General features: G+C 40.5%; 2 protein-coding genes across 2 annotated transcripts; one reads left to right on the top strand and one right to left on the bottom strand.

Moving 5' to 3' along the window:
• Window positions 1-247: 247 nt before the first annotated feature.
• RPS23 (ribosomal protein S23) lies at window positions 248-4,550 on the bottom strand. The gene is made up of 4 exons (XM_048503393.1): window positions 4,417-4,550; window positions 2,920-3,079; window positions 2,086-2,206; window positions 248-441 (listed from the first exon to the last, which is right to left on the bottom strand). The coding sequence occupies exons 1-4, from the start codon at window positions 4,418-4,420 to the stop codon at window positions 295-297; spliced, it is 432 nt and encodes a 143-aa protein (XP_048359350.1). The 5' UTR covers window positions 4,421-4,550; the 3' UTR covers window positions 248-294.
• Window positions 4,551-4,676: 126 nt separating this feature from the next.
• Window positions 4,677-8,240, top strand: LOC125437103 (40S ribosomal protein S23-like). The gene is made up of 4 exons (XM_048504472.1): window positions 4,677-5,298; window positions 6,684-6,843; window positions 7,792-7,912; window positions 8,050-8,240. The coding sequence occupies exons 1-4, from the start codon at window positions 5,151-5,153 to the stop codon at window positions 8,194-8,196; spliced, it is 576 nt and encodes a 191-aa protein (XP_048360429.1). The 5' UTR covers window positions 4,677-5,150; the 3' UTR covers window positions 8,197-8,240.
• Window positions 8,241-15,685: the final 7,445 nt, after the last annotated feature.

The following is a 15,685-nucleotide window of genomic DNA, read 5'->3' on the forward strand; positions in this document are numbered from 1 at the left end:
AAACAGTTACAAAAAGTTTTCTCACCACTGCAATCAGCAAGGGTCTTTTTTTTTTTTTGCAAAATAAATGAAATTTAAACTGGGCCAAGATGAAGTTCTATGGAATTAACAACAGAATTGTGGTATTGGGGGAACAAACCTAATCAGGTATACTCAAAAGAAAGTCCCAGTCAACCCTGGATGACCCAGGATACAGCTAGAAGACAAATGCTAAAAAGCACAATTCCACACAGTAGCAGGCACAAAAGAATTTATGAGAAAACTTTATTGACCATCTTAAAGGTTCAAATAGTTTTATGATCTTGGTCTCTCCTTCTTGCCTTTGTACAAGGCTAGCAGAGAAACATTCGCTACTTTGACGACCTTGAAACGAACTCCAGGAATGTCACCAACAGCATGACCCTTTCGACCAAAGCCAGCGACCAGAACCTCGTCGTTCTCCTGCAATTATACAATAAAATGCCACTTTATACAAATTCATGGTATGAATTAGTGAATACAAATAAATACTAAAGCTGAGCCTTGCTGACTGGAAGAAAAGTAAGACAAATATTCTACAATAAACAAACTTGGTTCTTGAAAAAAACTTCACTATTATCTGTGCACATTTATCTGTGTCACTCAACAACTATCACCAATTCTCAAATAACCCTACAGAAAGAAAGGTAGTCCCAAAGGTTGTGTGATGCTACCCTAGAAAACTCAAGTTATAAGCCTTGCATTAATGTTATCATGGGATCCAACTCACTGTATTCTGGGGTAACAGTGTAGAAATCACAAGTGTTACACTAACCAAATCAGTTCAATGAACTAAGGTTAACAGTTCTTTTAAACAAGATTTTTAAAGTGTTTTTCACAGGTTGAGAAAAAAACACAGTATGGCTCACACTTCTACTTGCTACCTGCTCCAGGGCTATCACTGAAAAGTTCTGGAGCAGGTCACCACTGTTCTAATTTTCCTGAAGGAAGAGATGCAGAGACGGAACTGCCACAGTGAATGGATTTGGCAATGCAAGTTCATGCAGGAAAAGGTAGTCCCTTGTAAGTTCAGGCTAAGTAAGGCTCTAAATCTAAACACTTTAAATTGAAACCCAAAACATACTGGCAGCCAGAGTTATATGTTTTAGACACTGAATGCCTTAGTCAACAATGTCACTTTCTAACTTGTAGTTTCCAAGGTGTCTTTAAGGACAGCCCCTTGAAAGTACTCAAGAAAGTACTCAAGTAATCCAGCCTTGAAGTTAAAGTAGAATGGAATTGTCTAAAAACAAGCGATCAATTTATGAACTGGGAGTAACGGGAAGAAGGTACTTCTGGCAACAATGCTGATCTGTCTCTCAATAAACAGGATCAAATCTTTTCACATGGGTGCTGTGTGGTTTCCGGGCTGACCAGAACCTCCAAGTGATTCCGGCCGTGAAAGCCTTCGACAATACATTGAACATCTTTTCACATGATCTGCCAGTGACAGAGCGATCCCATCCAAAGATGGCAATGTCTTCAAATTATCAACTTCTCTAACTTGCATAACCTCTACTTTAGTGGGGTTCAGTTACAGCTTGTTTCCCCTTATGCTCTTGACTATTTTCACTATGCTTCTCACGATCAAGGAAGACAGGGATGGTTTCTACATTCTTCAGAAATAGGGTCTGTACTTGAAGAAGTGAGCCCCTCAAATTGTGCAGACCCATTCCTGCATAGTCATACGCTGTTTGTCCAATGCTCACTATTCTAAAGTTGCAAAACACCACAGAGGTTCAAATCATAATTTATTATAACAGTTTTGTGTGTGTGTGTGTGTGTGTGTGTGTGTGTGTGTGTGTTTGTAGATAAGGTTTCAAGAACTTATTGTGGAATACAGTAAACCAGTTTCCACATCACATGCAGTTAGGAGAGATGCCATATCAACCTTCGTGCATCTGATGATTTGAGCTGTGTCATGACACCTGATATCACAATAAATTAGCTGATCCATAAGGCATTACAAGTCTTTGCTATTTCTGCTGCTGACAAAGCAATGAGATGGACTTGTACAAAACTGTTGTTCATGTACAACTACTCTGCAGAGCTGGAAAAGTTATTTACCTCAATGAAGTTCAAACAACCATCATTAGGAACAAAGGCTGTTATTTTCTTGCCGTTCTTGATGAGCTGGACTCTGACACACTTCCTGATGGCAGAATTTGGCTGCTTAGCCTCTACACCACTAAAATGGGAATAATGAAGACATACATATTTATTGTCAGAACAGAGATAGAAGGCTAAGAAATCAAATTCATTGAGGTTAGATGAAAGTAGGTACATTTTGCAGAAATACTGAACCTAACAAGAACTATAAGGTAGAATATCCATGTATAAGAAAATCTTAAATTTAATTTAGATTAAAAACTATTCAACAAACCAGCTGTGAAAAAAGTTCTGAAGCATTATTTAAGGTAACTGAACTCCTCAGTAGAGGTTATAACATGCCAACGACACTTTCAAGGTATATTAACATTATGTTTTATTTCCTTAAAGAAAAAAATTACATAATGTAAAAATAATTTTAAATGAAGAGACTGACTACATTAAATAGCCCCAGCCCAAATCCATTTCTTTCTTTCATTGGTTTACTCATTTTCTCGCACAAAAATTTACTACAGTTGCCCTGAGTCGGACAATAGTCAGAAAAGGATGGGATATAAATATAATAAAATTACACCAAAATATCCAGAAAGCTAGTATAATATTAAGCTGGGGGCTGATATTTTCTATTGCTAGCACTGATAAGCTTTCCTAAGTATTAGGTGCCAGAATGTATTTGTAACAATGTATTTGTGATCACACACTTAAGATGCATTTAACTCCAGTTCAACTGTACAGTGCAACCAGGCTTTCAGTCAAAAGTAATACCATGAAGAATTATTAAATGAAACTCACACTTTTTCTAGGACAATTCCTTTGGCATGGGAAGCTCCCCCAAAGGGGTTGGCCTTCAGAGCAGTGCCCAGGTGGGCCTTTTTATACTGCTTGTCATGCCACTTCTGATCCCGGCGGTGACTGCGCAGTTTCCTGGCAGTACGAAGTCCACGACACTTACCTAAGAACCAGAGCATTAGAAAATATTAAGATAGCAGAAAATAAATTAGTAGCATTTACACGACTCAATCCAACCAACCCAACTCTCTTTCATGAGGTATGAAAAGATTCACAGACCCAATATGCTAACAATTGTGTTGTCACTTCCTGAAATGCCTTTAGACCCAGACTCAGTTGCTCCAACAGAACTACAGCTACACCACTGACAGCAGGTGAAAAAGGAAAGCAACACTGGTGCATTACAAACAGAAAAGGATATAGTTAACAGCTTCCTCTGGGGGACAAATAGAACTTTCCCCATTAAGTTCAAAATCTACCATTGTATCTCCATAGTATTTTAATGTAATGTTATACCTGCCAGGGGATGGGGCCTCAAAGAGTCTGCACAGATGGCTTATGTGGAGTATAAGATTTACAATTCTCTACTTCCTTTGGTGAAGTGGAATGATTGGTTTATTCTTGTAGTGCAGTGTCTAGTGTGCTGGATTAAGACCTGGGGTTCAGGCTCATGGTGCCTTTGAACTAGTCACTCTCTGCTAGGAACCCCAAATACCCTCTTCCAGTAAGAGGGATTCCATCGATCCTTCCTACATTCCCACGATCCTTCCTACATTCCCACAAATGAGCAGCAGGAGGAAACAGAAAGGCAGAAAAGGCATCCTGTGGCTTCATTTCCACATCTTCACATGACTGGACCAACAACCAGCTAGTAACCCTAGCTCATTTTGAGCCTGACATATCTCACAGGATTAGTATGAGGATAAAATTGGGGAGAAGAGGAAGGTATGATCACCAGTCAGAGATTTTTGAAAAAAGACACAAAATGCAAACTGTAATTGAAAATCAGCTGTCTCTGCGACTTCTTGAGATGATGAGACACCTCATGCCTTCTCTTTATCCAAAAGCAAGCCATATCAAACGGGATAATGGAAGGCAAAAATGCAGACACATCGCCCTTCAACTGCTGGACTGCCACCACGAGGTCATTAAAACATCGTCCTAATAGCCTGCCTGCACGTGTCTTGAAAGGAGAATTTTTGGAGGCGGGTGGGACACACAACAGAAGTCACAGTCCCCAGACGCAGGTTTTCGCCTTCACTGCTCTCTTTCCTCAGGGTATCCACGAAGAAGACCCCTGATGCCCCTTCATCACACCCAGGCCTGCCTCCAAGGAAGCTGCCCGCGTGGCTTCCTCCTCCAGAGATCGAGAAACGCCAGTTATCAGGAAAGGAAGAGCACGAGGCGTGTTCAGATCCACGAGCCACCCTTCTCACACAGCAGTGGCCGTGAGGGTCTCCGTTCTTCCCCACAACGGGCCCTCCTTAGTCACCCACTCACCCATGCCGCCCAACGCCGATCCCGAGGAGAAGAGAAAGGCCCACAATCCACGGCGGCACACTCTCCCCGCTCCAAGGACCTCGAGAAAGGCTGTCTAACCTAATGCCTAGTCAGAGAAGCATTACCCATCATGCATCACAAAATAGGATTTTTTTTCTTTGTTAGAGACTCGGGGGATACGGGTTGTGCGATGCATTGTGGGAGTAGTAGTCTACAGCTTGCCCAGTCTATAGGCGGAAGACACCTTGGCTACATCTTGGCTCTCCATGAACTGTGTCTGTATGTCGCGTGCCGTCAAGTCGCTAAGTTTTGACTCATGGCGGCTCTTGGTTTCCATATCCTCCTAAACGTCCTTGCTCAGGTCAGGGCGGTCAACACATCTCATGTTGGGGCTTCCTCTTTTCCTACATGCAAAAGAAATTCCTATCCAAGGTGTATATAGTCAAGCCACAGAGATAGGAAAGCGGTTTTTTTTAAAAAAAAAAATGCCCGGAAGTCTTTGCAGTCCTCATTGGCACTTTCAGCATTAGATGGAGCTGGATGCCGATTGAATTCCCAGTACTAAGGCAGTTCAATCCCCCCTCCCGCCATCTTCATCAAAGATAAAATGTCTATTTAGAGAAGCACTGCCAATAGCGTTTCTGAAAGGAAAACCGGCAGTTCAGGCTCTGTACAGCTCTCGTGCCTCCACCCCCTGCCCCAAATATGTGAGATGGCCACATTATCCCACGTGTATGACACATAGCGAGCCCCTCTGCTTCGCTCAGCCGACTTGGTGGAACTGTTATGAGTCAGGCGCGAAGGTGGTTGTCCTGCGGAGGTCCTCACTGAAGCGTCGCGGGGACTTGTGGATTCTCCTCTATTACATTCTTGGCATCATGGGTGAGTGAGAGGAGTCTGTCTGATAGTTTGCCAAAGGTGGACGAGGGTGGCAGAGGCTTGAGATCGGAAATTAGGCTTTTTCACTTCTGCAAGGGGTAGATTCCTACCTTGGATGTGGTTTTAAAAGATTCAAGGGCGTATCTACAGAAAATAGTGCCCAGGGCAAGCTGTCAAACTGCAACACCCCTGGCTCCCCGGACCTCTTGCGATCTGGATGCTGTTCCCCTATTGATACAGCCCAATGTCGCATTAGCCCTTTTGAGGCTTCATCACACTGACTGCTCATGTTTAACTTACTGTCCGCCCCCATGATCTTGTTCTCACACAGTGCTACTCAGTGGTGTATCCTTCATCCAGACAAAGGGGGGGGGGGAGAGAAAAAACGGGGGAAAGGAAGAGAAAGGGGGAAGGGAAATGGGGGAAAGTGAGAGGAAGAGAAAAAAAGCCTCTGGTTGCTTTAAAATTAACTTACTTTCAGGCAAGTGATGCTGTGGCCAGGGAGGAGGCTGGGGGTAGTGACTGGCCAGGGAAAGTGTCCTCTCTGACCTTGTCTCCACCCTCAGTCTCTTCCCAGCTGCAGTGCTGCTCACCTGAAAATAAGATAATCTTAATTTTAAAGCAATGAGAGGTGGGGTTTTTTTTGGATGGAGCGGGATGTGAACCACCTCCTGCCCCCACCATTTCCACTGCCACTATAAAAGACTCTTGTTGCTTTAAAATTAACATTAACTTATTTCCAGGTGGAGAGACTGGGCTAAATCAATAGGGGTGGAGTCTCTTCCTGCAACCCCCCCCCCCCCGGAACACTGAGGCTTAAGCCTCCCCCTCCCTCCTATGCATCCAAAAAGTACCAGGGAGAAATTCTAGATTCAGCCAATGTGGTATTATGTATGATTGTAACAAAGAAAGAGATGAATGTGATGAACACATTTTGAGGTCCATTTTGTTATTCTTATGGTGTCTGGGCCTTGACCTGGATAGCCCACACTAGTCTGATCTTGTCAGATCTCAGAAGCTAAGTTGAATTTGACCCTGGCAAATATTTGGATGGGAGACCTCCAAGGAATGCCAGGTTGTGATGGGAAGGCAGGAAGTGACAACCCTTCTCTGAATGTCTCTTACCTTGAAAACTTTACGGGGTCATTATTGAATTGATGGCAAAAAAGAGATATTGTTGGACCCCTGTTTTATTGCACCAGTGAAACTGCTCTGTTGGCTGGTTGTGTTGTAGCTGCATCTTGTATTTGCAATGTGGTTGTGATTATTGTAGCTAGCAGAACAGGGAAACTGCTTCTCCATATAAAGCATGAAGTGGTACACTTTATTTCATTACCTTGGCCTGCTCCTGCTTTGCTTTCCTGATTGGCTCTCTATTTGCCTTCCAGGTAAGTGTCGTGGGCTTCGTACTGCCAGGAAGCTGCGCAGTCACCGCCGGGATCAGAAGTGGCATGATAAGCAGTATAAGAAGGCTCACCTGGGTACTGCTCTGAAGGCCAACCCCTTTGGAGGAGCTTCCCATGCCAAAGGAATTGTCCTGGAAAAAGTGTGAGTGAAGCTTTGACAATGAAAAGTGAGGCGGGGCTGTGAATTTTTTTACTTTTTGCCAATAATAGAAGGGCCTTGGGACATCTTAGAACAGCATATTTATGCCCTGTTATTTTTATTATATGTTTATCTTTTCTCACATCCACTTAGCTTAGCACATGTCTGGTTCCAAGCCTCTGTAGAATTAGGTCCTTCTAATCTCTTTGATATTTTGTTTAGATATATTGGGTGAATTGCCACATATATAATGCACAGATTATAATGCTGCAACCCAATTCTATTTATGTTTACTTGTACATTATTCCAGTTGAATTCAGTGGGATTTATTTAAAAAATGCGGCTGCACAAATTACAGATGGTAACTAATTGTTGAATTGAGCCCCCCTTTAACATTTCTGAAATTGCAAAGCTTCTAGAGCTAGTAAGAATGCTCTGTCTCTTTCTAGAGAGTTATTGTGTTGCACTGGAGTTTGTAAAAATTGTAATTTCACCATACTGGCTACAGAACCATCTTTTAACCTAGTCTTCAACCATTTTTTAAACAAGTTAAAAAGGGGGTGTTGGTAAACACCAGAAGTAGTTATTCATTGTAATGTCTTTCAAATTTAATTTACATAATTTACCTTAATTCAAAGTAAACAATTTTTGATTTGTTTTACCCTATATAAAATTAAGGCCTGCAGCAAAATTGCATTGAATTTGCAATACCTCTGAGCAAGAATCCATGGATTTGATCTGTTAATTTACTTAAACCTGGATTATAAAGAGTGCTCTGTTTGGAGGTATTTTGTGTTAAAGCCTTTAGATTTCATTTTAGTCTTAAGGCAAATTTAAGTCTCAGCTGTGATCTTGATCTTGAATAGGAATAATTGTGTTTTTCATTACTAAATTCAGTTTGTAGAAATATTTGTCATAACAGCATCTCTCTTGTTACATTGTATGTTTTAGTGGTGTGGAGGCCAAGCAGCCAAATTCAGCCATCAGGAAGTGTGTCAGAGTCCAGCTCATCAAGAATGGCAAGAAAATAACAGCCTTTGTTCCTAATGATGGTTGTTTGAACTTCATTGAGGTATTTGCATTTGTGGAACTATTGAGAATAGCATTAGTTGACATATAGTACTGTAAGTTTTATTGAGGGAAAGTGATATCCTTGGTTGTATAATTGTTGTGATTAAGCATTTCTTGTTGTGTTTTTTTATGCTATAGGAAAATGATGAAGTCCTAGTAGCTGGTTTTGGTCGGAAGGGTCATGCTGTTGGTGACATCCCAGGAGTTCGCTTCAAAGTTGTCAAAGTCGCCAATGTTTCTCTTTTAGCTTTGTACAAAGGCAAGAAAGAGAGACCACGATCATAATTCCTGTGATGCTGCTTTGATCTGTAATAAACATCTTGGTTTAACAGAGGACTTCTGCAGACTGTTTTATAATTGTGTAGATTTTTATAACATCGAGAATTATCCTGGAAAGAACTGATTGTTTTGACCAAATTGAGTTACATGAATCTTCTGAATGAATTCTGACATCCTGAATACAAACTTGTTCAGTCTCAAGTAATCTCAGTGAATTCACTGGAGCGTACTTACTAGTATTTATGTACAGTGTTGCAGTCTAACCGTAAAATCCTGTGCTAACTCTTTTTAGGATTAGAGTATAAGTTGCAAAAGACTGTTTCTTAACAAAAGAGCCCTTCAAGGATGAGGCGGCCTATAAGTCTAATTAATTAGTTAATTAATTAATTAATTAATTAATTAGTTAATTAATTAATAAAACTGCCAACAAAATCAAATCAAAAAATATTAATAGGCGTTAAAGAAATGTTAAACTGGAGTATATTGAAAAGATTTACATAGCATTTTATTAGTTTAATGTGTTTAATTATGTAACTGAAAGGGTGGAAGTATTTCTGCTGTGGGAAAATGCTGGAAGATTTAAGCCAATATATTTGCTCACATGTGATTCTTGCTGCTGTCTTAGAGGCTTCGTGTGATGGGTTCCAATTGAGTAGTTTAAAGTGTGATCTTGAGTATCTTATCTCAGAAACTAGTTCTGTTAAAACCTGTAAGATTTGATATGGGATTCAGCTAGGTGAGTAATTCCTGACTGAAGTAATATATGAAGATTTTCTGTAAATTTTTAATTAAAATTGACATGCTGAATTTATAATTTTAGAGAAGTTGGGGCTAAAAGCAATCTAATTAGATAAATAGGTTTATTCAGTCAGACAGTCTAATCCAGCTTCAGAGGATATTTGTAACAGTAATTAAGTATTCTGATCTATCTTTGTCCTGGTTCTTGGAAGTATCCTCCATGTATTACAGCATTGTTTGGACAACATTAACCACTTTCAGGTACCACTCCTACCCTGCATCAGTAAATGGCTAAATGGGCAGAATATTTGTGATACAATATGTCAATTTTTGAATATGATCCTCTTTATAGACTAACAAGTATCTTATGCAACTGCAAAGTTTGGACATCATTAGTAACACCTGTGCAAGGCCATGTTCCAGAAAACCACTGGTAAATCAAAATACATTGTTCTCAATCTCCTGAACCAAATAGCATTTATTTATTTAGCAGATTTCTGTGTTCTTTCTTCATGGAACCATGCCTAAGGGCAGTTATAAAATAAAGCATAAAAGACAACATTAACAAACCTTAAAATCTGCCACTAAAAACCCAGCTGCAGCATAAAAATATAGATCATTGAGCAGCTAAAAAAGCGGTTTTCAGATTAAAGCACACTGAAATGGTTTTGAAAGATGGCTTAGTTAAAAGTCTGAATGAACAGCAGTGTTGGACCAAGGAAACTAACTGATCCCAGTGAGAGATTTCCATATTCAAAGCTTTTTTCACTTATATGCGTTCTTGAGGACCTAATCACGCTTACGAATTGTCCATGTAGAAAGTGATAGATTTTGCTGATGTAATCATTCCATGATTGTAAATGTAGGGTGCATATAATCACTGAGTTCAGCTGGTAATTCTGGATTCATCAACATATAATCATCCTGGTTGATTTGAGGTTTGCTGGATGGGGCTTCATGTTCAGATCTTTTGCTAAATACACAATGTGAGGGGCAAAGGTGAAATTGGCTGCTGAATTAGAAAAATTTGCTTAATTAATCTCTGCTTTCTGCATTTATTTAGACTGCAGATCTCTAAAGCTTCCAAAATAGTTTTCTGCCAGGAAGAAATAAGAAACAACAATTTGGAACACAGGGAAAACTTCTTTGTTATCTTCCCTGTGTTTCTCCCCTACTCTTCACCACTATATTAATGCTGTTAGACTAGCCTGATGTCAGATCTCAGAAGCTAAGCAAGGTTGGCACTGGTTAGTATTTGGTTGGGCAAACTCCAAGGAATACCAGGGTCATGATGCTGAAGCAAGCAATGGTAAACCACCTTTAAATGTCTCTTGTCTTGAAAACCCTACTGGGTTGCCTTAAGTCTGACTTGATGGCTAAAAGAAATTTTTAAAAGGCCCCAGATGAAAACTCCATCAGGAAAATAGAAGTTTCCTGACTTTCCCTGACCACTCTCCCTGCTCCTGGCAGGTAGTAACTCTTACCTTCCCGTAGACTTTAATTTTTATGATACAGCCTAGACTATTAGACTGCAATCCCAAAGAGTCAACTGGGGAATGATAGTGCAAAGACTTGGATGTAAAGTCTTCCAGTATCTGACAGGGAAGATTTGGGGGGATCCAGAGATGAGATGGGACCATTTAAGGCTTTGTGTAACTCTGGTGAAACCGGGCAATAGACTCATGGAAATGAATTTGCAGTGAAATAGCAATGTGATGGTTTTGTAGTAAATTATTTATTACAGGTCATCTCTGACCCAATGGAGTCCCTCCAATTTATAGAGTAGATAAATTTAGGCCATGTTGTGCTGATAACAACATTGTAGCCTAAATTTATCTGCACAATTCTTTGATAAGATGGATACATTATTAGATCTTGCTTTCTGAAAAAAAATGCAAGCGTATAAGAAATCTTGGGGCAGAGAAATGCCAAGGCAGCTATTTCCAAACTGCTTACTGTAGTATAGTGCAACTGACTTTGGTAGGAGTTCAAGGAGATTATTTAAAAAAGAGTGGATTGATGGTTGTAGTCAGGAAATATTTTTGTGGAAAGTTTTAGGGTTGCAGCTGGTAACATTTTGTAAGTTTAAACAAATGTTTTAATTATAAATCTTTGGATTATAAAATGGAAATAGTCAATATACATTAAATTTTATGATAGGGGTTATTAGAAAAGAGACTGAAAATGAAATAGTCAGGATCACTATACCCACTAACTTCTATAATGACCTCAGCTGAATTTGAAATGCTGTATATAATTCTGATCACTGTAATTGAAAAAGAACTAAAAATGATACGGCAAAGGTAACCAAAAATATCAGAGTACTGAAGCACCTTTCCTAAAAGGAAAGGCTTAATGGGTTTGTGACTTTTCTGTTTAGAAAAAAATGGGGAACCTGTGAGGGCTTCATCCTCTTTACCTTCCTTGAAAGCTCCAATAGGCTGTCTTCCTTTCCTACTTCATTCTATCCTTCACATTCCCCAGTCAACCTACCTTTGTGTTCAGCTTTTCCTCCCCTGGGCAGCCTCTTCCTGGGAAATGTCTGATGAAGATGCTTGGAGGCATACACTTGAATGGTAGGACATTTGCAAGGACTTGCAGGGGGACCTCACTTTCCCCTCAGACCATCTTCATACTGTTTCCTCTTTCTCTCTTCCTGGCAGCCTACATATCATCTCCCCTTTTCCTGCTTCCTCCTTCCTACTGACCAACCTACTTACCACATTTACACCCCATTTTTCTCCACAGTGGGGACTCAGAACAGCGTACATTGTTGCCCTCTCTATTTTATCATCACAACAGTTCTGTGTGATTGGTTAGGCTGAAAGTATGTGACTGGACTTAGGTCATCCATAATCACCTGGAAAATTTGAATCTGAATCTCCCAGATCCTAGTCTGAAACTCTAGCCACTATACCACACTGACATTCAGGTGGTGGCTGCTTTTGAACAGTAGCAAGCTGCCAGTCATATATGTGTCATGGAAGTTATGTGGTAGCCAGCCATCAGGTGCTGCTGGCCCCAAATGAGTCCTCAAAAACTAAAACAGACCATGAAGGGTACAGCTGCCTTCCCCTGCCTTTTGCTGAAATCAAGATTTGAACTCTGTTAGTACTGTGACACATTGCTCTTGTGTTTGCTTGTAGAAAAGTAGTGGCCACAAAGAACATTTGTTTTTAAAGTTACAAATGCTGCTTCTTTTGTGTAACCCCTTATTGGAACTTTTTGGGGTAGATTTCAGATTTTTCTGCCAACCTGAGGTTTTCTCTAGTTTGTAGAAAAATCCTTCTGGTCTGCTCATGTCCAGTCTCTGAATTTAAATCATGTTGAGAATTAGATATATTGATAGTGGAATGAGGGATATGCATGGTCTGCAGACAAAGAGAACACTTTGTTCCTCTCAAAATACTAGAACTAGGGCACCCAGTAAAGTTGATGGCAGTCAGTACAGGATCAACAAAAGAAAGAACGTCATACAATACATAACTAACTTGTGGAACTCACAGTCTCAGGGTATAATGATAGTTACAGGCATAGGAGCCTTTAAAGATGGATTGTACAAAGTTACTTAAAATATTTATATGCCCACTTTTCTTAACATCTCAGGACCCAGTTTGGGTAACAGTAGAATATTGAGAGCCTAAAGGGTTAATGGAGACTACCCTGATTGGCTAGCAAGAACTGCTGGGTATTCTTAACTGGAAGGCAGTCGGTGTGGAGGGATAAACTGTGGAGAATGCCAGAGGGGGTAATGCTGATATACAGGCTGAAGGCCAGTTCTGTGAGAGAGTAAGGGTCAATGGCAGATTTCTGTGAAGAAATCTGCTTCAAGGTCCTGTAGGTAACCTTTACACAGAAACCCTAATTAATCACACTGATGACTTGGTTTAGTTCAATGGTGGGATCCAAAAATTTTAATAACAGGTTCCGATGGTGGTGGGATTAAAACAGTGGTGTCGCCGCACACACACACCTCCAGTCCCTATTGGGCAGGGAGGTTGCTTTAGTAACCCCTTCTCGGCACTCAGAAAAAATTAGTAACCACTTCTAGAGAAGTGGTGAGAACTGGTTGGATCCCACCTCTGGTTTAGTTTCTCTGAGGAGAACTCACCCAGATATGGGGCAATGAAGCTCCTGAGGATGGTGGAAGTATAAATAGAAAAAGGATTAGGTTTCCTGGAGGAAAACCACAAGTCCTTCTCTGGTAAGCACTGTGTGAAACAGACATCTCAGATAAAGGAGATAGTCTAGGAGTTAGGGGTTTAGGACCTGTGTCACTTACACTTAAGTGAGGAATTAAGTCTTGTCAGCACTGGAATTAGAGATTTCCAAACAGTGAAAGAAAACCTCCTGAGAATTTTTCTAAGTGACTGTAACAAACCTGAAGGCACCAGAGTCCGTGACTAGTGCTACCCTTGTAACAGCAATTTAAAGACATTAAAGTATCAAACAAATATCTTCTCTGAACCAACTTCTTGTATATAATTATTAATGTGATTTTTGGCTCAAAACCCTTCCTGATTCACTTCAGTTTCCTTGTAAATAAATAAACATCTAAATCTTTGTTTGAACTCTGCTTGCCTTTGGTTCCAATTTAATGTTACTCTGACTGATAGGAATAGATTACAGAGCTACCCATCTTCCTAAATGTAAAGTGCCGGGTGTGTGGGTAATCTATCATATATATGACTCCGTCTGGCAACCCTTAAGAGTCCTTGGTGGTCGTTGGTGGTTACCCAGGCACTCTTGAAGAGCAAGGGGAAGAGTATGTCATCAAGCGAAGGCCTGGGGCTGCTGAGGGGTTCTTCTGACCTGGGCATCTAGTTGGAAGAGACAGGGAAGGGCTTGTGAATCCATTTTGTCCCCAGTCACTACTGATGCTTAGAGTTTTGGATCCCCTATTTGCTTTTATTAATAAAATTCCTATCCTCCAAAATCCTGTCTATTAGCAAAGCAGGAGACCAATAAATGATCAAAGAAAAAGTTGTATGTGCGAATGTAACCTCAGCTTGTGAGTTCTGTGGGGCAGTACTTGGAATGAGTTGCAACAACAATTTTTAAACAACAATATGGTTTATTTCTCTTTACAATTAACATTAAACATCAACATTTAACGTTACAATTCAAGGTCCTGTTCAGGTTGCATTTCAAGTCCTTCTATTTACAGTCTACTGATATTGCCAAGTCCAAATTCTTCTTTGCTGGTGGTTGGTTTTGAAGACTCCAAGGGCTTGATGAACAGGTTGCAACATGATGAAGGTTTCCAGGAGAACTCTCACCCATTACAACCACACAAGAAAACCCTGAAACAATAAACTCCAACATTTACAACACAGCAAAACAACAACTACCTTCCCAGTAGTTCCCAACAATATTGCAAATTACCTTAACAAGGTGTTAAGGGCTTATAGAAATCAAGGTCCGAGTCTGGTACCCTTGTCTTCTCCAAAGAGCTCTGAGTTCTGCAGCATTCTGCTTCCCTTCAGACTCCACCCCTTTCTGGGTCAACCCATTCTGGGCATGGGGGTTACATTCTCCCCCACTAAAATTCTGTCGTCCCGACAGTAATTACAATGCAACTCTTGAAATCATTGCACAATGATTTCCCCAGAGATTCCTGTACTTGGAGGAACCACATTTGGTGCATCTGAATGCAGAACATTGTCTTTCCCTTGCAAGGGTTTCCAACTGTTCCAAACTTAGCTGCACTGGAAGTTTGCAAAACTTTCCAGCAAATGTTGCTATTCAACCAATTAGTTTGCAGAAGGGATGGGGGGTTGCAACTGGAATCCCTTCCTTCATGCAACTGCCAAACAGAATCATGTGCTTCACATTCACATAGCAACATCTCTTGAACTTACATCACATAACAAAACAGTTATATGGGGATCAAACCCCAACTTGCTGCACATTTCCATTGCAAGCAATTTATATTTGCAATCTCACTTCCAAGCCCCACGTTGGGCGCCATTTGTAACCTCAGCTTGTGAGTTCTGTGGGGCAGTACTTGGAATGAGTTGCAACAACAATTTTTAAACAACAATATGGTTTACTTCTCTTTACAATTAACATTAAACATCAACATTTAACGTTACAATTCAAGGTCCTGTTCAGGTTGCATTTCAAGTCCTTCTATTTACAGCCTACTGATATTGCCAAGTCCAAATTCTTCTTTGCTGGTGGTTGGTTTTGAAGACTCCAAGGGCTTGATGAACAGGTTGCAACATGATGAAGGTTTCCAGGAGAACTCTCACCCATTACAACCACACAAGAAAACCCTGAAACAATAAACTCCAACATTTACAACACAGCAAAACAACAACTACCTTCCCAGTAGTTCCCAACAATATTGCAAATTACCTTAACAAGGTGTTAAGGGCTTATAGAAATCAAGGTCCGAGTCTGGTACCCTTGTCTTCTCCAAAGAGCTCTGAGTTCTGCAGCATTCTGCTTCCCTTCAGACTCCACCCCTTTCTGGGTCAACCCATTCTGGGCCAACCCATTCTGGGCATGGGGGTTACACGAACATCTGCTGTGAATCTACAAGTCTCTCCCTTTTTGCTCACTAAAATATTCACAAATGGGAGGGATTTTTTTAAAAGAAATATTTTCATTTCTAGTATTTTGGATTTTCCTTGAAAACATTATCCTTAGGGCATATATGGCATCAACACTCACCAGGATTTCTTTTTGGACCCAAACCTTTAAACAGGCAAAGGGCAGAAAAGATGGGGGTAGCTTGTGACCATATGCCAAA

The sequence above is a fragment of the Sphaerodactylus townsendi genome, linkage group LG07 (assembly GCF_021028975.2).
Source record: "Sphaerodactylus townsendi isolate TG3544 linkage group LG07, MPM_Stown_v2.3, whole genome shotgun sequence".
In the NCBI taxonomy this organism is placed as follows: domain Eukaryota; kingdom Metazoa; phylum Chordata; class Lepidosauria; order Squamata; family Sphaerodactylidae; genus Sphaerodactylus; species Sphaerodactylus townsendi.

Coding starts and splice junctions, on each gene's coding strand:
- RPS23 (XM_048503393.1), bottom strand. Junction 2,207..2,919: donor GGAATTGTCCTAGAAAAAGT/GTGAGTTTCATT, acceptor TTCCCATTTTAG/TGGTGTAGAGGCTAAGCAGC. Junction 442..2,085: donor GTTGTTTGAACTTCATTGAG/GTAAATAACTTT, acceptor GTATAATTGCAG/GAGAACGACGAGGTTCTGGT.
- LOC125437103 (XM_048504472.1), top strand. CDS start 5,151: ATGACACATAGCGAGCCCCTCTGCTTCGCTCAGCCGACTTGGTGGAAC. Junction 5,299..6,683: donor TTACATTCTTGGCATCATGG/GTGAGTGAGAGG, acceptor TTTGCCTTCCAG/GTAAGTGTCGTGGGCTTCGT. Junction 7,913..8,049: donor GTTGTTTGAACTTCATTGAG/GTATTTGCATTT, acceptor TTTATGCTATAG/GAAAATGATGAAGTCCTAGT.